The sequence below is a fragment of the Physeter macrocephalus genome, unplaced genomic scaffold (genome assembly GCF_002837175.3).
Source record: "Physeter macrocephalus isolate SW-GA unplaced genomic scaffold, ASM283717v5 random_166, whole genome shotgun sequence".
Lineage (NCBI taxonomy): Eukaryota > Metazoa > Chordata > Mammalia > Artiodactyla > Physeteridae > Physeter > Physeter macrocephalus.
Window position 1 is genome coordinate 7,114 of NW_021145466.1, and position 21,007 is coordinate 28,120.

The window sequence follows — 21,007 nt, forward strand, 5'->3', positions numbered from 1 at the left end:
TCTGATGTCCATGAGTGGACATGGAACCACACACATGACTGACAGCAGGGAACACGGTGCACTGATGTGTGGTCCAGGACACAGGAAATTAGAATGCAGGGCTTGGTGGGTGGGGTTAAGGTGTCATAACTTCTGATTCTAGTCATGCCCTGATCCCTCAAATGAGCCCAGCAAGCTCAGAAGCCTGAAGTGGAGAGGCATCTCTGGGGTGTTACAATGGAGGTGCGTGTGCATCCTCTGAACGTGCTTCTAGAAAAGCTGAGAGGGAGGCAGTTGGGCTTGGCAGTTAACAGGATGGGCTTCGGTTCGAATTCCATTTCCACCATTCACTGGCTGTGCTAGTCATCTCACTTCTCTGAGACTGTTTCCTCATCTGTAAAATGGGGATAATAACACCTTTCCTCGAAGAGTTGGCTGTTATGAGGATTAAGATCCATGTCTGGAAAGCGCTTAGCACAGAATTTAGGACCCACAAGGTGCTTGATTGATGAAGGCCTAATCATCATTATTATCCTGTGGCCTGCCCACCTAAACTAGCTTCAGATTCTCTTTTTCATTTGTTCCTCCCCATCTCCAAACTTCTCTTAATAGCTATCATAGTGGGAGAGGTGACCTTGGGCTTGGGGAGTAGGGATGGGTTAGGAAAAGATTAGATAGAATGAGGGGGAGGAGAAGTTACAGCCAAAAAGAAGCTCACATCCTTGACAGTGTGAAAGGAGGGGTCCTTGACCTTCTTCTCAGACCCCAGAGCCTCCCCTTAACCCCTAAAACTGTCCTTAGATCCACAGTCTCTTCTCTTTCCTGCCACCGAAATTTAGCTTTCTAGCAAGTGGCTGCAAAGGGACAGAAGGAATTGGGGTAGAGTCTCTGAGTAGCATCACAATCTCCTCACCCCACCCGTCCCCAGGCCAGTCTTCACTGCCAAAGCTCTAGCCCCTACCCTCTGCCTATTGGTTGAGCGCTTCCCTGACAAAGATGGCTATGTCTGGGCAAAACCCAGAGAAGTGGCACCCCAGAGTGGGTGGGGAGAATCCAGGCTGGAGAGAGCTGCACAGGGCCAGGGTGGAGTACCTGGGGCCTCCCACTAGGCCCTAGTATTCCCCAGCCCTCTCGTGTCCCCTGGAAAGGATCTGCTCCCAGTGGGAGAGAGCCAGCACACAGGCCTGAGCTGGCCTGCTCCTCCACAGACAGAAGAGGAACAGGCTGGGGGAGGGGGCCTGAGATCTTGGTGGGGAGTGGTGGCTGTAACCCCCACGTCTCCTGTGAGGAGCCAGGGGCAGAGGGGACCATGGCCTGGGCACACCCTAGGCTGTAGCCCAGCCCTTGCTTCCCTTGGCTAGCCTGCTGCTACTTGGGGTGTCAAGGGTCTGGGCCCCCAGGTGTGAAAATGGTGCCTGCCCACCTCTTCCGAAAGAGCCAACATCAGTTCTCCACTTCCCCTCCCCTGGGCTGGGCAGGTTCAGGCTAATCTGCGCCAGAACTTCACAGCAAACACTGATCTGTAATAAAACCACAATGTGTGTTCGGAAGAAGGGATCCCAGACACAGAAAATCCAGGCACACCTACACACTCACACACATACACACAGGTGCAAAACCTACAGCTCTGGGAGGGCAGACACCAGTAGTACTGAAAACACAGCTAAACATGGACCCATACACTGAGTCAAACACACAAGCATGGTTAGTTCTACACCACTCCTCCATGCCATAAACTTTGTCCTTCAAAACCCAAGTCTTCTCTGACAGTCCATCTTCCCTGTGCTCCCATAGCACTTTCTGCACAGTTCCATAACTGCATTTGCACTTGGTATTGTAATTATTTGCTGGCCAGTTTGTCTTCTAGAGTAATCTGAAGATTCCTTAAGGGAAGAAATCCTGTCGTATGCAAGTGTATATCCTCAGCATCTAGCATGCAGCCTGGTATTTAGTTAATAGGAATAGGTGAGGTGCTTAATAAATAACTGTTGAATTGATGAACAGAAGAATAAATGCATTCAGATAGTGAGACACCCATGCCTAGAATCCCTCAGAAGCACACAGAGCATAACCAGTGCATGCTACCCAGGCCTCTGGTCCCACCTTCTTGTCTGCTGGTCTCCTGACCCTACTGCCTCTTAGCTTCTTCAAAGTCCCTCCTTTCTTCTTCTTTTGCTCAGTGCGAGACCATGAATTTGAGTACCACCTGAGGGCTGGCAGGCGAGGTAAGGGTTAATGACACCTCATTAGTGCTTAATTGGAGGAAGGAAGCTGCCCTGGCACCAGACAGGTGGGCAGGCCTACCCCTTGCTGGAAACAGGCATCCCTAGTTCCAGCACCCTGTCGGGCATGTGGGTGATTTGGCCCTGGAGACCCTCATCTCAGCCCGGGGCACCTCCCCCCACCATTTGCTTTGCCAATTTAGTCTCTAGGCAGTACAGACCAGCCCTCCCCATCTGTCACCAAACATCCAGAGGGAGAGGCAGCCTTCTTATCCTTTCTCGTTTAGCTAGGCTGTGCCTCTTCCCACCCCTGGAGAGACCGGAGGCTGGGAGGAGAGGTGGGGTAAGGAACTGGACAACTGAGAGGTAGATTAGAGAGCCACTAAGGGATAGATTTGGGATACAGACAGGCAACAGAGCTGGGGATGTGGAGATGTCTGCCCAATTTGACCTTAAATGAAGAGAATGCAAATGAGATGCAGACGATATGCAGATGAAAGCGAGGAGCTCATAATTAACATTCCGGGTGCCTTCAGCTCCATACCCAGGACCCCAACGCTGTTGCCAATACTCCCCTCCTAACCTTCCTGGGTTAAGTGGCACTGCCCGTTACTTTGAGTGAGAAAAACGATCTCAAGAAAAATAAGAGCTTGGCTGGGCTAGGACTGCAGGACCTGGGAAACAGGGCTCCACCCTCGCCTCCCCGCCCCCATCCCAAGCACCACCCAAGCTGCCTTTGAAGCACAAGCAAAGACCACTCTCCAGGTTACGCTCGGACGCACCGTCGGTTGCTATGGGGACCCCCTCCACGTCCAGGCCTGAACCAATGGGCATCACCACTGATGACCTCATGCCCCAGGCCCCGGGATTCTATTGGTTATTTGGAAGCCAGAGTGCCCTTCTCCAACTGCGTCACTGCTGGGGATCCCCCGACGACCCCAGCTGGTGTGGCCGACTGAAAGAAGGACACGCTGGGAGCTCACAATTTGCTGTATGAATGAATAAGGAAAGGAAGGAAGGGATTAATGAAAGGGAAGAAGAAAAGAGGGTGGGGTCACATAAAAAGACAAAACTCCAGGATTCAGCCTCTAGGGAAAGACTTGCAACCCCAGAAAGTGCGGAGCAGGATCCAGGTCGGAGACTCGGGCTCTCAGGTTCTCGGGACAGCAAGACAGAGTGAAGCAAAGATGAGGGGAGTTTTTGCATCATTCCGAAAAAACTAGGGCAGGCCCAACAAATTGAGGGCCCCACCCTTGGCCATCTAGCGCCGCTGAGCTTTGGGGAGATCGGTGACTCCCCAACACCTGCAGGTCTCCCAGCCTTCTGGAACCGCGCCCTGGAACACGCCTCGAGGACTTCTCATGGGTAGGGCCCAGAGCCTTCAGCCCGTCTAGGTCCCATAAGCGGACTTGGCCCTCGCTGGAGACGCGCCCCAGGACTGAAACAGTTGTCCGCACAGGGCCCAGGCTGTAAGGAAAGTGAGCGTAGGGAGGGGCTGGCTTGAGGCCTGCGGCCGGCGGGCCTGAGTTTTCACCGCCCCCTCCCCCCGCCCCCAGGCCAAGTGCGTGGCTGCCCAGGTGTCCACCTTTAACACTTGCAGGGAGCTTAGGCGGCTGGCGAGGGTGTGTGTCTGTGTCAAGCGTGCGCGTCTGCCTGAGAGTTAGGGCGTGTGTCTGACTGCCGGGGAAAGCCGACTCGGCCCCGCGTCGCTTTCGCACATGCGTTATCAGCGGCGGATCCGCGCGCCGGCCACAGACTCGGGAGCGAGCGCGCCCGGCTTGGTCCGCGAAGAGAGGGTGTCTGGGGCCGCTGGGAGCAGGATGAGAGCCGCACGGTCCTCAGTGTCAGGCTAACCAGTCATCCCTGGTCTGCGCCGCCTCTGCTTTCACCGGAGAGGGGCGGAGGTAGCAGTACAGTCGGTTTCCAAGGCGACATATAGATACCCTCCTGGATGACAGTAGAGACTGAACTCGAACTCAGGACCAGAAGACCGAGCCCATAGCTCATGCTTCAGCTCAGACTTCACCCTCTCCACTCCAGCCCCTCGCCCCCGCTAAGGATCTTGTTTTGGGGTGATGGCCCTGACACGCAGGCACACGTACCTACAGACATGGCATTTTATGAAAGTGGCCTTGAATTGGGGGCGGGAGGGTCCACTCATGTATGCTCCGTCCGCGGCGCTGTCCTCCATCCCAGGCCTCAGCCAGAGCAATGGAACCAACCCAGAGGGACCGGGGTCCGACCCAGGTGTGCAAGGGGGTGGGGCAGCGGTTCGCAGTCTCCAGCACTTCGGTCTGGTCTGTCAGTCTCTGGACCCCCAGCACCCTCCGCGGCGCACCCCCCTCCCCGCGCATGTTCACACGCCGCCTCTAGCCGCCGCAGCCCCGCCGAGCTAATCAGCACAACATCCACCTATCGATCGTTGGCTGGGTGCCAGGCGGGCCGGCATTGTGCCAGTGCAGACTGTGTGGGGCACCGGGGCGGGTAGAGCATAGCTTCGGGGGAAGGGGCACCCCTTTCCTGGCTGCACCCAGGACACCGTTCAGAAAGAGGACCCCCGGTTAGTCTTGGGGTGGATCATAGCCTTGCCACCTCTGCCTGCCTGAGGTGGAAGAGACCGAGTGAGGCTGAGAGCAAAGGGGGCCCTCCCTCCTCGGCCCCACCTCTTCCTCCTTATAAAAGCGAAGAACAAAGAGGCCGCTGGGGAAGGAGGCTTTGATCTGACCCCACCTTCCCAGTTCTAGGCCAGGCACCGCCCAGACTGCCCTTGGGGAAGGGGAGGGACGTCCAGCTCTCTGGGACCCAGGCATTCTGAAACCCAGGTGCTGTCTTTCTACTACCCCTTGCTTTTGCCCCAATGCCCTGCTTGGTGCTACCACAGCTTCCGCAGTGCCCCAAGTGGGTGGGCTATCAGGAGCATCTGTCCCCTCCCCAGCACAGGAAGCCAGCTAGGGAGGTGGTAGAGGGTGCCAAGCTCCACAGCTGCTGCGGGCACCCACCCCACACTGCCCAGAGGGTGCCTACTGAGGCCTGGCATGGATGGTCTGGGCACAGCTGGCAGGGAGGTCAGGCCAAGCCAAGCTGAGAGCAGAGGCTGCAGGGAGTCCCCTCCGGTGTCAGGGAAGGAGCCAGAGGGCAGTAGGTTGGGGAAAGCAACAAAAAGATGGGTGGTTTATTGAAGGCTTGGTCCAGACACTTATAAAAATACAAATTGGCATGAAATTCGACCTCATGGCAAGTCCGTCTTCACAGAAGACAAGTGGGTGACCCCCTGGGGAGGAAAGGTGCTGCCCCAGGGAAGAGGCCCACAGGGCACTGGGCACAGATGGCAAGCCTGGGCTTCTTGCTTGACCTGGTCCAGCAATCACCTGTCCCCAGGTCTTCGGCCTTGGCCCCCAGCAGGCTCAAGGATCCTATCCCATCAAATCCCAGTCTTCCTGGGGGATGGGATGAGAATATCAAAGCATCTGACAGAGACCCTATGTTTGTCTTGCCTCTGTTCCAGGGTGCCCAGTGCTGTCTGCAGCTCCCCTGCAGCTCCTCTTCAGCCTGTGATGAGGAGGCTGGCACCTGGAAGGGTCACCCCAGACCCTCTGACCTCCCCCATCACTATTCCATCTTGTCTGTCTGGCTTGGCCCTCCCAGCTCAGGTAGGGGGCAGGGGCCCTCCTCCAGGGAGTCTTGGGGGGGCTCTGGTTCCTGGGGGTGGCAGGAAGGGTCCGCTTGGCTCAGAGAACTCTCAGGAGACGCAGAATTGGAAGCAGCAGCAGCAGCAAGAGACAGAGGGGGCTGGGAGCGGCCCCCCCTTGCCACCCTGACGTGCCACTCTCTCCAGGGCTCCCAACAGGATGGGCTGACTCAGGCTCTGTGAGGGGGAGGGGGTAGCACTGATGGGTCCTCCTGCTTCAGCAGCCTCCTTCCTGCTCTCCCCATTACCTGTTCACTCCCACCCCTTTCTAAGGTGTCTCCCGAACTGGCCAATCCCTTCCCATAATCCACCACCTCATCATCTCTAAGCCCCAACTTCCAAGTCTCCTCCCAGTTGCCAATAGAGACCACCAGTTCAGCTAAGGCCTTGGACAGCCTTGCCCCTGGAGATGCCATTCCCTTTGTGGAGGGGAGGCTCTCACAGGCTAAATGGGGGGAGAAGAGGTTCCTCAGAGTTTGATGCTCCCAGAGTCTTCCCACTCCTCCCCTCATTCCTGAGGGCCCCACACTAGCCAGAAGGGTTGCTCCCCTGCCCCAACCCACTCACTGTCCTCCTTGCAGCAGACAGACACCTGGAGCCTCAAGCACTGGCCAGGACTCTCCGGAGTTGGCACTGCTGGGTGGTGGGAAATTGGGAGGAAGAAGTTAGCACAGGCTAGTTTGCATGCCTCAGACTCCATTTCAAACCCTCCCAGCTTCTTTTCTCTCCAGTTCCCTGGAAAGCTTTTCCTTATTTTGGGGCCACATCTAGGTGCCAGGCCCCCATCTGTGACCCTACTCATGTCCTCTTTCCTGGCTCCTCTTCCTTTCCCCTCCTCTCTATTGGTTCACTTTAGATGTCCCCCTACTCGGTCCTAGACTCAGGCCCCCTGCCCACTCCCCCCTCCTAGGCCTAGCCTTCCTTCCCAGTCCTCTCATTCCCCTACCCCTCAGGATCTCTGCCTTGACTGCTGGCCATGGCAGGTAGCCCCATTCCCCTCCCCACCTTCCCCAGGAGGCAGCTAGTGTGCCCATCTTCACTCACAGATGTAGTAGTAGGTCTCTCCAGGCAAGAATTCGAAGCCAAGGGAGAAGGGCGTGAAGCGCTGAATCTTCTCTGAGAATCGAACAGGGCCAAAGGGAGCGAAAGGCAGGGAGCACTCCCAGCGCTTGAAGGCACCCGGCCCCTCAGCCCGGCAGGCCTCATAGCCTGGCCAGTCCACCATGTATAACGCAAATGTCTCAGGGCCCTCAGGGGGCCCTGGACCCTCATAGTGTGGGCAGAAGATGTCTAGGTAATCCTTGAGGCCCAGCTCCACCACGGCGTCTCCTCGAAGCAGCCTGCAGGCATAAGGTAGGTGAGGGCGGAGGGGCTCATGGCACGGCACACCTGGGGCACGAGGGTCAGAGATACCTCTTCCCAATGGTCCCCGCCAGCCAATCCCCCACCTGCTGGAGAGGGAGCAGCTTAGGAAGACCTGAGTTCTCCAGACTGACACCTCCTGAGAGACAGAGTGCAAGAAAAGGATGAGGTAACTGATTCCCAGGTTCAGAGAGGTTAAGGAACTGCAGTGCCTATAACCACATGGCCCAAATGTGAGAAGGCCACTCACCACACCCTAGCTTTTGGGTGGGAGCTGCCACCCACCTATCTAGCCCTAGTGCCCAAGACAGGGCCTGGTGTAGCACCTATGCTTTATAAATGTTAGGTGGATGGCTGCTGTGAAGAAGCTGGGGCACAGAGGCAAGGGGTACAGATCTGGGCCCACAGAGAAGTCACAGACTAGAGATGGAGACTGGGAACAATATCCTCATTAACAGATGTATAAAGAGGAAGGCTTGCCTTTTAAGACCTCAATTCAATGCTGAAAAAAATGCCATAGTAAAAAAAAAAAAAAAAAAAAAAGTGAGAGAGAGTGGATGGTGGGAACCTCCCTTTTTTTTTTTTTTTGGCCAGGACAATCAAGTGCCATACAAAGAGGGGAGCCCCCTCCACATATCTCCCAATCTTTGGCCTCCTCAGGACTCCCTTCCACCTGCCTGGGGGAGCCAGTACAGGTGGGAAAACCTGGGACATGCTGTCCCCCTCCAGCATCAAATAGAGCATGAACCACTTCCCCCCGCATCCCCACCATACACAGAGTCCGACTTGACTTATGAAAGGCCCCCAACTGTCTCTCAATGAGTGGTCTCAAGACCACCTGCATCTGGAGTTCTGATTAGAAATGCAGATTCCTGGGCTCAGCTCAGACCTACTGGAACACAAGCTGGGCCTTTGTACGTTTTGTTCCATGGCATCCCCAGTGCCTGGAAAAGTGTCTTGCACAAGGACAGCGCTCAATAAATATTTGTGGATTGAATGAATGAGCCAGAAACCTCAGGCTTAGGGGCTAGCAACCTGAATTTTTAACAAAACCTCCAAGTGATGCAGAGGCACTGGTCTAGAACAGAGAGTGAGGAATTCAGAGTTGGAGGACAACAATAGCTCTTTATCACACAGCATTGGTATTGTAATGACCTGTCCCAAAGCTTGCTGGCCCAGGGGTTCTTTGGGCTCCCAGAGGGCAGAGCCTAGGTCTTATCTCTAACCCCCAGCACCCTAGCACAGATCCTGGCACAGAGTACATGCTTAATAAATGTTAGTGAGTGAACAAACGGCATCACAGATTGTCTTAAGTGAAAATCAGAAAGAAAAACAGATGGAGAAAGCAGAGGGAGGCAGGGAGAATTGGGGAGGAGGATGGAAACAGGAAAAAATATCGACGTTCAAAGGCAGGCAGCTCAGGAGAGAGAAATAAATAATAGTTTATATCTGTGCAGCCTGCACTTCTTTCACACACATGACCTCAGTCCGCCTGACTTCCCGGCGTACTAGGCATTATTAGCCCATTTTACAGATGAGATAACTGAGGTTAGGGAGGTCAAACGACTTGCCTAAAGTTGATTCAGCTAGAAGGGCAGGGCCGAGACTGCACAGAAATAGGACTAATAATGACGAGATGAAAGCAGAGTTACAGAATGAGATCAGGAGAAAGAGTAGCACCAAAGGGAAGGCCAAGCGAGCAGGAGAGTAACCTTCTTTCACAAGAGTAAAGCCCCCCCCGCCGCAAGTCCCCCCGCCCCAGCTCGGGCCGTAGGGAGGCTGGGGATCACCAAGAGAGAAGCGAGGGGGGCGGGGCTCGGAGTGCAGGCCGAGGTCTCTCGGCTGCCGGCTCCGAAACCCCACCGATTGCCTTCGGGGCTGGGGTCCCCCTCTCGCCCCCCAACGCGTGCGGGCAGGGGTGGGGGACCCCGGGCACGCCTCGCCCCTCCCTCCTCCCCCGCCGGCTCAAACAAAGGAGCCCCGGCGCGCGGCCGGGTCCAGGCGGCGCCGCGCACAGTGCGAGTGTCGGGCGCGCGCCCGGCCCGGGAGCGCGCAGGCCCGGCTCGGAGCCCGCAGGTTTCAGCCCTGCTACCTGGGGTTACTGGAGTTCCAGTAGACCTCGTGGCGGAGGCCACAGCCCCCTCGCAGAGGGGAGCTGAGGAGCGCGGCCCAGAGGACAGTCCGCAGCAGGGGCTGCAGCCGCATCGCCCCTGGGGTCTGGTCTGCTCTGGCCCGGGCGGGCCCGTCCCGTCCCGCTTCGCAGTCGCGCCGAGAAAGGTACAAAGTGCGGGGGTGGGGGGGGACTTGCGGGAAGGGGGGTGGGGTGCTGAGACTCACAGGCCACGCCCCTGGATAACTTTCCACCAATGTGGGCGCGTCTCCGCCTCTTCATTCAAAGCCAACTCTTGTTAACCTTCTGTGCGCTGTAGCGCGCGCGCCAGCTTAGGCAAGCTCTTGCTGAGGCTAGACCGCGTTTCAAGGGGGTGGCGAGGAGGGACGTATTCCACTGTCTAGGAGTTGTTTTAGGGAGGTCGTGTTTTTCGTGTCTGTATTGGTACAGGGTAGAAAGCCTTATTAAATCTTTGGAAGATTTAAATGTGGGCCCACGCCTTTTGCCCAGAAAGAGGCAAGTGAGGCACGGGAGAGGATCCACGAAGTTGTCCAGCCATCTTAGGCACCATTGCTCCTTTTTCTTTGCCCATCTAGGGATATAGCGAAGGGAAGGGACAAATCGCCTCCTGGGACCACCCCCCACCCCCCCTTTACAGAACCTCAGATGGCGAGCTCGATGTCCACCTTGGGGTTGGCCCCTGTCCCTTTCCGCCCCACACCTTCGTTCTGGGCGAACGAAGGCCATAGTCTCAAAGACGAAGTAATGAGGTGGTTGCGGCCCATACAAAGCACTTCTGTTCCCGAACCCTCAGGTGGGGTGGGGGAGGGGAGAGGCAGGTGCGCGGCCTTGGAATCGTGGGAGCCGCCGCCGCGCCCCGCCCCGGCTCCTGGGCTCTGAGAACACCAGCCAGTTCCATTTTTCCCAGCCGCTGGTCAGAGGGTGGGGACAGCGAGTCCAACAGCTTGGCCGGTTTGTCGATGGTCGCCGCCAAGGGGTCGCGCAGCGTTGGGGGCGAGAACTTGGCTACTGGGGGTGGCAGAGGGCGTACAGCGCCCTTTGTGGTACTGGATTGTGCAGAAGGTCATCCCAGACTGGGCAGAAACAAGCCGCGAGCATCCCAGGGACACCCGCTGACCCAGCTTGGGGCTCTCGCCCTCCCTATCCCGTCTTCATCTGAGGCGCAGCGTCTCCTGGCGGCCAGATCTGGAATCGCGGCAGGGGAGACCCTGCTTCCCTAAGCAGGCAAACTTCGAGGCGCGCTCCCAAGACCTCACTTTTATTTCAGTTCTGCAGAGACAGGCTGTGCGCACCTCCCTCAGCTCCGTCCAGCTCCCAGACACTCCCCAACCCCAAGATGCCACTGCGTGGGCGGGTCCCCAGGGTGCTGCTCGACAGCAAGTGGAGGTGCCTGGTGTCAGTGTCTTAAGACTCCTGCTCCGTAGCGTCCAGGTTCCAGCTCCTTCAGTCACCACGGGGGACTCCAGGGGTCGGGTCTGCCTGTTGAAATCCTAAGTCCAGGTTGGAGGCAGCGGAACCTTAGGAGAGGTCAGAGGTAGAGCGAGGACACTGCTGGGGGCGGCGGTGCAGGCCTGGGGTGCGGGAGGCCGAGAAAAAAGGTCAGAGGTCCTCCCAGACCACTCGCCCCAGCAGCCCATCCTCAGCGCCCCTCCTCCCCTACCTGGTGGGTACCACTGGGGACGGGATTCCAGCTCCAGGGCCAGGCAGGTCAGCCGAAGGGCGCTGGCCCTGAGGGTCAGTAGGCAGTGGTTTTCTCGGGGGTGGGGGCTTGGTGGGCCCCTGAGACTGAGAGAGAGAAGGCAGGAGACCAGCTTGGGAGGGGGTATCATGTTGCCCACCTCCCACACACTGGTGCTGGGGAACACCAGCTTGAGGGGCGGCACCAGAGGACACCTTTGTCTGCAAACAAACCTGTCACCATTAAAGATGCCACTGGGGTATGTGCCCTTAGGCACAGGGGGCATCTTACTACCAGCACCACTGCCAAGGCTACCAGCACCACAGCCCTGGGTGGGGGGAGAGGCTGTGCCCTTCTCTCCCCCCACTGTTACCTTCGGGTACCTCACCACCGGGTCAGCGGGCAGAGGGCGGGTGGGGGGATTGGGTCGGTCAGCCATCTCAGCCTGAACAGAGAGAGGGGCAGTGACTATGAGAGCACAGCCAGGAGCAGTGGGCATGCAGTGGATCTCCCGAGGGGTTCAGGTCAACATGCAAAGTCAGCCAGGGGGCAGGAGAGAACGGGGGCATGCGCATGGGGCTTGAGTGCATGCCAGTAGATGCCTTAGGGGAGAAAGGTGTGGGTCACCTGGGGTGTCCCTGGCAGACTGCAGTCCCACCACTGACCACCAGATGGTGGTAGAAACCAAGGCAGGAGGCTCACCCTTTGCTACTTCTGGGGAGCGTCTGAAGGCTGAGGGGCACTCTGGTCCCCTAGTGAAAAGCGCCACTGGCAGGGAACAGGGAGGAGAACTGCAGTTGGGCACCAAGCCTCCCACCTGCCCTGGGCCAGGGTAGGGCCTGGCCCAGATTTACCTGGAGTCTCTTGGGCACAGGGTCAGGAGGCAGCGGCCTGGAGGGAGGGGCCGGGAAGCCAAGAGCACTAGCCTGCTGAAAGAGCAGGAGGAGCAGACAGGCAGAGTGGGCGGGGGAGAGGGAGCAGAGAGACAGATGTGGGCAGAGAGGTGTTAGTGCTCGGGGATGGGCAGCCAGGGCCCCGGGGGCAGTGGGGGCTGTGCATGCGGTTATTCAGTTTCACGCAGAGGGGGTGCCAAGTGGTGGAGTGGGCGTGCAGACCACCTCCACACACACACTTCTGTCATCAGATCCAGAGGGCTCAGGGCAGGGGCACTCACCAGCCCTTCTACACATGGTGACCAGGGCCACATCAGGTCCTGGCACACTTAAGGCCACTCTGAGCATCACCCCCTCATGCCCTCCAGGGGGCATCACTGCTGGGAGCACAGGTAGACCCACCTTTCAAAGCCACTGGCTAGGCCAGCTCTAAGAGCACAGCACTCCCTCCTCTAGGTGACTTCCCCTCCCCAGTCCAGGCTGGACTCTGCTTCTCAGCCTGCAGCCAGGGGACGGGAGGGGAGGGCTGGCCCTGACTCCTCTGACTGACTCTTGGGCAATGCAAGTCTTTCTCTGAGTCTAGAGCCTTCAATACCTGCCCCCCACAGGGCCCAAGCTGGATGCCTGGCTAGGACGGGGCCCTCTCTCCTCTGGCATGCAGACTTACCTTGGCACCTGGCATTAGCAGAGCCCTCTGCGGGGGTCCTGGGCGTTCGGGGGGAGTAGACTGGGCTGCCCTGAGCATGGAGAAAGGCAAGGAGAGAGAGCGCCCAGCCTCAGACCCTGTTCTCCACCCATTTGCAGCCTTTGAGTGGGCTTAACCCTTTGTGGCCCCTTGGAGCACGATGTAGGCCAAATCAGAAGTGGGAAGGGAAAGCTGATCAGCCTGAGGGAGGGCCCCACTTCAGCACTGGGGTTCCTGGAGAGAAATGATCCTAGCACCCCAGCTTCCCCACTTGGGTCTACATGTGAGGTGAAGGGTAATGGGGCACATGTTGGGAAGGGAGATGTGTGTGGGGTGTGGTCTGGGGGGCTTGGGTTCAGAATCAGGTGTCAGGGGCTGCCCAGGGGCGGGGGTGGGGCTCCAGAGCTGTTGTCCTTAACAGAGCTGTGGAGAAAGCTGGTAGCAGGGAGGCTGGTACCTGTATTGGCAGCTGGGTCCCTTAAGCTGGCAGAGTCGCTGGCGCAGGCGGGCACGGTGCCAGTAGCTGACACCAAGCAGCACCAGGACCAGCAACAACAGAAGGCTGAGGGGCAGCCCTGTGGTCAGGGAGCTGGTTGCTGTGGGTGAAGGCAGGTTTGAAGGTGGGCAGGGCTAAGAATTCTACACCCAGGAAGAGGTGGGGGGGTCAGGGAGTGAGGTCAGGTGATCAGAGAAGGTGAAGGGGTCAGGGGTCACAGAGAGTCAGGGAACCAGCAGCGAAGGGGTCAGAAAAAGAGGGGCAGTGAAGGATGCCCTCTCAGCTGCCCCTGTCCCCCACCTCATGCTACCTCTGATGCGGGTGGTGCAGTCTGGGGGCGCCCAACCCTCCTCACAGTGGCAGTGTCTGTTGCTGTTGCAGACCTAGGAGGTACAGGTTGAACAGTGAGGAGCTGTGCCCTCTGGGGCCGTGTTTCCCTGTCCCCAGCTTTTCAAGATCTCAGATGTCCAAAACTGGAAGGCGTGCTGAGAATGATAGTGTGGAGGGCGCCAGCGTTCTGGAGAGAGACTCTTTATCTGTGCCAGAGAAAATTAGATTGAACTCACATTGTGAGTGCCTTCTATCTGCCAGGCACTGTGCTAGAAGCTTTCATACTCATCTCATGTGCCCCCAGGAAGTGGGTACTATTATTATGCCCGTTAGTTAGAGGAGGAAACTGAGCTCAGAGAGGTTAATAACCTGCCCCGGATCTAACAGTTAAGATGTGGTAGAGCACGGATTAGAACCCAGGTGTGTCTGTTTCCAAAGCCCACCATTCTTTTCCTTCCCAGAGGCTCCCTGCTCCCCTTTCATCTCCCCCCATGCCAACTCACCCCATGCCCATGGCATTTGCTTCGACATCCCTGTGTTCCCAGGATCTCCACCGGTTGGCATTGACGGTCGATGCACACCTGCCCGATGGCGAGAGAAGAGCAAAGATCCCCTTCTCTAGGGCTTTACTGGCACTGGAAGGCCAACAAAGACGAAGCCCACCCCGTTTTTATAGATGGGGAAACCAAGGCTCAGAGGATGACGGGACTCTGCTCCATCTGAAGTGACAATCTGAACTCCCCTCAGAGTCTGCACCTTCTTCACCGGTGGCTAGTGAGGCCTGGGCGCTGCCTGCAGCAGTCCAGATATCCCTCCCCACCTGGTGCTGCCCACCTAGGCTGCTCACCAGGCCGGGGCCACAGGCTGTGCCAGGCAGAGTCAGCAGGGGCTGGGCCACATCGTTGCCCAGGTCCAGGTGTACCCAGCTGCAGTTCAATTTCAGCTGGGTCCCGTTGGCTTCCAGCATCTCCCAGTGAAGATCTCGGGTTGAGCCCAGCAGAGGCTGGGCCCTCCCTCCCTGGCACTGGAGCTGCCCACAAATGGCATCTCTGGGGTTAGAGAGGAGGTGTAGGGTAAGTGGGGCGGAGCCAAGACTCCCACAAACCCAGAGGAGGAGCCAGGTTCCCTCACTTACCTAGGGGCACAGGACACATAGCTGCCATCAGGGCTGCGCCCACAGCTGCCAAAGGCGTCCCCCCGAGTGTTGGCAGTAAGGAGGCAAAGTGGTGCGGCGGGCTGGGCCCCAGGCCCCCAGAGAGCCTGGCACTGCTGGGCGTAGGAGGTACAGCGTCCTTGCATGCACACAGCCTGTCCACCAGCACACGGCTCACCGTCCCCCAGGCTGACATCAGGGGGACACTGGGAGCTGTCTCCTGGGCAGAACTCGGGCAAGTCACAGTCACCTCTGGTAGAGCGGCACTGCCAGCCAGCCGGGCGCAGCTGTGGAGGGTGGGTAAGCATCAATGTGGGTGCTGGGCAAATCCAGCCAGGCCCTGGGAGTCAGAATGACCTCTTCCACACTGGCCCCTGGCAGGTGAGCTCTGGGCGGCCAGTCCAGTCTGTGCCCACCTGGCAATTTTGACAACAGAGTCCATCGGACGCACACTGTGCCCCTGGCCTCAGCTGGCAGGTGAAGTAATCACAGCAAGGATCAGTGCAGTCCTATGGGCAAGGGCACAGAGGGGCCAAGGGTCAGAGCAGGCTGGGCCTGAGAGCCTGCCCTAACCCCCTCCCAGAGCCTGAACCCAGAAGGATGCACACAGCAAATGAAGGCCAGAGCCCAACAATCTACGTGCAGTCCCCGCAGACAGGGAGGTGGGGAGAGGGGTTCCTGAGGATTGGAGACGGCTGATGAGCCAGGGTGAGGGCACAGAAGTGAGTGGGGCAAGGCTCTGGGTGAGGGGCTCACATCTGGGAAGCCACAGTCACACTGCTCGCCGGGCTCCACCAACATATTTCCGCAGACACTGGCCATCGAGGGCAGACTGGAGAGCCGTTCAAAGAGGCAGCTGCCCATTCCACCCAGGAGGGCTTTTTCCAGGGCCTGTCGGCTGCAGTTGCTGAAGTTCAGGCCTGGCAGGAAGCTGGCGATGGCGGCAAGGAAGGTTGGGGCTGCGGACGTCTCCCTGCCCCCTGCCCCCTGCCCCCTCCATCCTGCAGTTACTCACTCTGTCGAGGACTCCATGATGCAGCTCTTGGCCGGGGCTGGACCTGGACAGGGGCAGCTGTTCCCAGGTGAGTCATGGCCCAGGCCTAGGCTGTGGCCCAACTCGTGGGCTATTGAGGAGGCGACTCCCAGGATGCTTGTGGAGTGGTCCTGTCATTGGGGAGGGGATACCCCAGGTCCAGCACCAGCTTGACTCCTCCTCTTCTCTCCCATCTGACCTCTTGGGCACTGAGAAAGCACCGCCTCCCTCCTTAAGTGCTTCTAAAGTAGGAGGAGAGCCTGGGCCTGGGTGGCAGGAAACCTGGGTTCTAGCTCACCTCTGTTACCCCTCTCTAACTATATGGCCCTGGGAGAGCACCTTTGTTCTTTGGGCCTCAGCTACCTCCTCCTCCCCCAAGAAATGGGAAGAGCTCATAGGTGAAGACACTAATGAGCTGGCCACAGGCGAGGGTATCCTGACAGCAGAGGCCACGTCATGCACCCCGGCCCTCTATACCCTCAGCTTTGGGGTTGGTAACTTTGCTGGGGGTTTCAGTGAATACATGGTACCACATTTGGGAAGAGCTGAACGGGAATGGGGAGGAGACGTGGAAACAGCTCACCATGTTCACACCTCCTGAGAATTCAGGAGAACAGATGGAGTTCTGAATGGCCATGCCCACCATGGGCCCAGAGAATGACGTGGCACTGCGGGATTGAGGGGGCAAAGGTTAGGGCCCAAAGCCAAGGTGGCCAGAGCTTCAGGGCCTCAGGTAGGGAGTTGGGATGTGAAATTTGCCAGGCCGGGGCAGGGCCGGGGCAGAGCTAGGCACCGCTGGCTGAGCCTGGGGGGTCTTACGTCACCAGCTGGGCACTGTCATGGGGCAACCGAGGCAGCAGGTCTGTCCGGCGCCAGCGGAGGAAGCTGTCTAGTGTGAGACCTGGGTGCTGGCTTATCTCTATCAGGTCACGCTGAGTCCAGGCCTCCAGGCCCACTAGCGCCACCCGGACATTCAGAGGCCTGAAGAACTGAAAGAGAACTGGGGCTCAGGAGAGGGGTTCCCATGGTCAGGGGCCATAAGGATGCTGCTGGGTCCGATACTCACTGTGTCCAGGAGGAGGGCCACTTCCAGGGTGCGGTTCAGCAGGCTCTGGAAGTCCCGGTACCTCAGGACCTGTGGATCAAGAGAGGTGACCGTGAAAGGCAGCAGGGCAGGCAGAGGTCAGGGGAGGACTTGCAGGGGTCAGCAAGCTCACCTCGGAATGGTCAGCCACAATCACCAGCTCAACAATCTTGGTCTCTGTCACCACGTCCCGCCTCCACTGTGGACAAGAGGAAGGCGCATCAGGCACACCCACCACTCACCGCCAGCAGCCGCGCAGGGCTGACCAGCCTGTGTCCACAACCACTCTGTGTGGTCAAACGAGAGTGAAGAGCCCATTTTACAGAGAACCACTGAGAACCTGAGAGGCCAGGGACTTGCCCAAGATAGACAAAGAATAGGTTTAGAAGCTGGGAGTAGAGCCCTGCTTTTCTGGCTTCAAATTCAGTGCTTTTTCCAAATTAAAAAAAAATAATAATAGCCAACACCATCAAATACTTAACGTATGCCAGGCAGAGTTCTAAGCATTTACATATATATATGTATTTATATAGATTTATTTAATCTTCACAGTACTCCTATAAGCTAAGTAGTTTTATTATCCCCATTGAATAAATTAGGAAATTGGCTTCTTATTGGTTTCTGGTCAGTAACTATGTATTTGCTATATCCAAGTGAGAGCTCTCTGCATTTGGATCATAAGACAGATGAGGAGTCTGAGTCAAGTGCCTGCATCCAAATCCTGGATATACCATTTATTAGTTGAATGGCCTTGGCCAAGTCACTTAACCTCTCCGAGCCAGTTTTCTCACTAAAATAGAGCTACGGATAGCACCTCTACCTCCCAGGGTTGCTGGGATCAGTAGAGGAGATAATGTTCACAAAGTGCCTGGTACTGGGAAATTGCTCCATTAGCAGGAGCAGTTGTTACTGTGAACAAATAGCTCTGAGGGCCCGGGGGCCAGCCCTGGGGACAACAGAAGCCCAGCCCTCCTGCCATTCATCCTCACCTGGAGAAGGTGACGCTGTCCCAGGGGGTGCTCTGGTGGAGCCTGAGTGGGCACAGATGCAGGCCAGCTCAGGGCACAAGTGTGGCCTGGCAGGAGGAGGTCTTGGAGCCGGGAGATAACAGGGGGACCCTGAAGGTCCCCAGGCCCCAGCTCCAGGGAGTAGCTTCTCTCTGGGGACAGGATCACCAAGCCCCTATGCAAAGATGCAGGAAGTCAGAAAACTTTTCAGCTCCATGCCTCGTTTACACTCACTCTCTCCACCTTCACGGAATCCACCCCTTGTACCTGAGCCCAGAGCAGGTGCAGACAGAGACCCAGGAGTTGGCGTGGCCCTGCACTCTTCCCTGGTAGCAGCAGTTCTCCTACAGCAGAGAAACATGAGTGCCAACTTGAAGGCCAGGCCAAGGTTTGAGCCCAGGAGGCTAGCCTGTGGGTGAGGATAGGCAGTGTCCTCCCATTCTCCAGAGATGGCACCTTCCAGTTGCCCCTTTCCTTCTTCCCTCGGGCCAGAAACAGGGCACAAGATGACCTGACTCACCAGAGTGTGTCCCTCACTGACCAACCGGGTGCCATCAGGCTGGTACCACACCAGGGTTGGGCGGCCTGAGACTAGCTCCCTGTGGAATGAAGAAGAAGGAGGGCAGTGCTCCCAGGGTGGTGCAGTGACAGCCTGAGACCTGGAGGTGGTAGAGGGGTGGCGGGGGGCTGGGCAATCCCCGCAAGCTTCCCGCTTCCCCTGGAGACAGCAGAGTATGGTGGTTGGGCCACAATCTCTGTCAGGCTATCTGGGTTCCAATCTAGTTTTCACCACCCACTAGCTGTGTGACCTTGGGAGAGTTATTTAACCTCTCTGTGCCTTGACTTCTTCATATATGAGGCCAATAATAATACATAATAGTATCTACCTTATAGAGTTGTTATGAGGATTTAATGAGTTCAAGCTCTTAGTACCTGGTACATCGTAGATGCTATATAAGTTGTTAGCCATGTTATTGTTAATGTTACCACTATCATTATTACCTATTCTGTAGCAGCTCCAGGATATGACTCTCACCATCCAATTCCAATTTGATCCGCAAAGCCTCAGGCAGACTGGTCTGTGGGCACCAGAGGGCATGTCACCTCCCTGGCCCTGTCTGAAACTCCTATCTTCTCTAACCAGAAAACCTCAGGCCCTTAGGAGAGCACCAATGATTAGATCATTGGTGGGGGGATCCTGAGGGAGGGGCCAGGAAGCCCTGCCTGGCCTGGGGTATTGTTCTGGGGGGTTGTGTGGGGAGGTCAAGGAAGGTATCCGAGCCGCCCCTTCTCGGCTTCCTGCCCAGAGAGGAAGCATCATGGAGGACCCAGTGCAGGCCCCAGCCCTTCCTCTGACTCAGCTTTAGAATTGGGAGGGGAGGGTGTTTGGTGAGGCCCTGACCCCCTCCAAGTCTCCCCACTGAAAAAGCTGACAACATGAGACCAAGAAAGCAAGTTTGGCCTCAGAATTTCCCAGTGGAGATGGAAGGGTTGTGTGGGGCTGAGGCAGATAGATGTGTGTGCAGAGGGGAGAGCGAGATAAGTGAAGCCAGGTGCTGGGGTGCGGAGGGAGAGGCAGCCAGACCTGGGATGGCCATGCTACAGTGAGGTCCATTCACCCACTCCTCAGCCAGTCTTTGCCTGGAGACACCTGATTATTCAGGGTGGTGGGTGGTGCGGGTGTATTTCTTTATTCGAGGGGAGAGAGAGGCTCACCTGAAGTACCTCTGCTAGGCTGAGCGTGAGGTTGTCCTGAAGGATCTGGGGCTCCGAAGACCCATTCAGGGCCCTCTCTGGCCTTGCCTGCTTCTCCTCAGTGCCACCTGCAGGGTTCCCAGGACACCCCAAGAGAGTGCTGAGAGAATCAGCACCACGGCTGGGGATGGCTGGTGCCCTCTGACCCACCTGGCTCCCAGCACATCAAGGCCCTTCTTTGCTTGAAGGACCCTTGCATTGCATGCTGGGACTTGAAGAATACTAGAGGGAGGGGGCGGGGGCTTCTCTCCAATTTTTCCCTTTCATCCCACCAACCCATCCACAAGTCCCCAAAGAAAGAAGTTCAGTTTGCCCAGTCTGTGGCCCCCCCTGTCCCCCTCAGACCAATGCCAGGTTCTCACAGGGACCCTCCCCCTGTTCCTACCCCCTCCCAACTACCTCCCCCCCAGGAACGCCCCCTCTCAGGACTGGGCGAAGACTTGTGGCCCGGTGCCCACTCACCCTCCCTTTCCTCACATCAGAGATGCCGGGAACGCCCATTTCTGGGTGAGCATTGCAAACACCCCCTCCCTAAATACCCCTCATGCCCAGTTAGGCACACCCGCTCCCCACAGCCTCCGCTTCCTCCCGGAGTCCGCCCCCCATCCCCACAATGGTCCTCTCTCCTCCGGACACTCCACCCCCCGCCTGCCCTCTCGGCCCCCAGACCAAGACAGCAGCGGGAAGTGAAAGTTCCAAGGAGGAGTTGGTGTCCCAGCCTCTTTCCTGGCCAATTCTCCCCACTCCTGGCTCCTCCCGGGCCCCCTCCCGTTCAGCCAGCTTTCTGGTGGCATCAGCACCAGGGTGAGGGGTGCCTGGCCGCTCAGGTCTGGGATGGGGGCCAGGAAGTATCCTCTTCGCCAAACCCTAGGAGACGTGCCTACTCGGCGCCCTGGCACCGGGTGGAACGGTCAGCTAGGCCCCAGAGGAGCGAAGACATCAGTCCTGGGGAGCAGAGACCCTCTACCGCGATCCTGAGGGGGCGCTGGGCCAGGCCCTGCGGTGCCTGGTCCCGGAGCCTGAAAGTGTCCGCGGGGACTGCGCAGAGGATGACAGAGTAGGGGGCGCCGGCATCCCTCCTCTTTCCCTCCCCACTCCATCGCCCAGTCTCTGGGCCCTCGGCCCAGGACAGCCGACCAGCGCGGGCTGCACTCTGGTTGGGGTATCTCAGGGTCTCCGGCCGACCCCAGGACCCCAGTGCTTCCCGCCTTCCCTGCGCGTCCTCCCAGTCCGCCCCCCCGGCCCACTGCTGGCAGGGTACTCACCTATATCTGGGAGCGGCCGGGAGGGCAGAGGGCTGCCGGCCCCCAGGAGCCCCAGGGCCCAGAGCAGCGCCAGCCGCATGGCAGCGGCGCCCGGGGTCGGGCGAGGGCAGCAGGTGCTGGGCGGAGTGCCGAGGAGCCGCGGCTGCCGGGTCTGCTTCGCTCACCTAGCGGCTCGGCGCAGCCACCAGGCCCCGCCCCTCCCCCTCCCACCCCCCCCAGAACCAGGCTCCGCCCTCGGAAGGCCCC

The 21,007-nt window shown here is 58.0% G+C and overlaps 2 protein-coding genes across 15 annotated transcripts; both read right to left on the reverse strand.

Annotated features, from left to right (window-relative positions):
* Positions 1–5,348: 5,348 nt before the first annotated feature.
* Positions 5,349–9,531, reverse strand: EFNA4 (ephrin A4). Of its 2 annotated transcripts, none has more exons than XM_024116151.1 (4): positions 9,344–9,531; positions 6,934–7,229; positions 6,457–6,525; positions 5,349–6,066 (listed from the first exon to the last, which is right to left on the reverse strand). In XM_024116151.1, exons 1-4 carry the CDS (start codon positions 9,454–9,456, stop codon positions 5,930–5,932), a joined length of 615 nt encoding a protein of 204 aa, XP_023971919.1. In that variant the 5' UTR covers positions 9,457–9,531; the 3' UTR covers positions 5,349–5,929. The 2 variants fall into 2 exon arrangements, with proteins under 2 accessions (XP_023971919.1, XP_023971920.1); XM_024116152.3 differs by having other exon boundaries at positions 6,457–6,522; positions 9,344–9,524.
* A 1,093-nt stretch (positions 9,532–10,624) lies between these two features.
* ADAM15 (ADAM metallopeptidase domain 15) lies at positions 10,625–20,942 on the reverse strand. Of its 13 annotated transcripts, none has more exons than XM_028484502.2 (23): positions 20,762–20,917; positions 19,458–19,564; positions 18,744–18,820; positions 18,262–18,340; positions 18,009–18,085; positions 17,724–17,916; positions 16,868–16,933; positions 16,717–16,785; positions 16,470–16,639; positions 16,234–16,318; positions 15,633–15,781; positions 15,374–15,548; positions 15,034–15,126; positions 14,600–14,904; positions 14,312–14,513; positions 13,968–14,045; positions 13,445–13,517; positions 13,096–13,234; positions 12,621–12,690; positions 11,915–11,986; positions 11,434–11,505; positions 11,043–11,167; positions 10,625–10,899 (listed from the first exon to the last, which is right to left on the reverse strand). In XM_028484502.2, the coding sequence occupies exons 1-23, from the start codon at positions 20,838–20,840 to the stop codon at positions 10,830–10,832; spliced, it is 2,625 nt and encodes an 874-aa protein (XP_028340303.1). In that variant the 5' UTR covers positions 20,841–20,917; the 3' UTR covers positions 10,625–10,829. The 13 variants fall into 13 exon arrangements, 12 of the variants coding, with proteins under 12 accessions (XP_028340303.1, XP_028340302.1, XP_028340304.1 ...); XM_028484501.2 differs by having other exon boundaries at positions 11,915–11,989; XM_028484503.2 differs by having other exon boundaries at positions 10,625–10,953; positions 11,915–11,989; positions 20,762–20,915.
* Positions 20,943–21,007: the final 65 nt, after the last annotated feature.

Coding starts and splice junctions, on each gene's coding strand:
- EFNA4 (XM_024116151.1), bottom strand. CDS start 9,456: ATGCGGCTGCAGCCCCTGCTGCGGACTGTCCTCTGGGCCGCGCTCCTC. Junction 7,230..9,343: donor TGGAACTCCAGTAACCCCAG/GTAGCAGGGCTG, acceptor TTATGCCTGCAG/GCTGCTTCGAGGAGACGCCG. Junction 6,067..6,456: donor TGTCTGCTGCAAGGAGGACA/GTGAGTGGGTTG, acceptor TCCCCCTCACAG/AGCCTGAGTCAGCCCATCCT.
- ADAM15 (XM_055082594.1), bottom strand. CDS start 20,840: ATGCGGCTGGCGCTGCTCTGGGCCCTGGGGCTCCTGGGGGCCGGCAGC. Junction 16,786..16,867: donor TTGTGGCTGACCATTCCGAG/GTGAGCTTGCTG, acceptor CTTGATCCACAG/GTCCTGAGGTACCGGGACTT. Junction 14,514..14,599: donor TATGTGTCCTGTGCCCCTAG/GTAAGTGAGGGA, acceptor CTCTAACCCCAG/AGATGCCATTTGTGGGCAGC.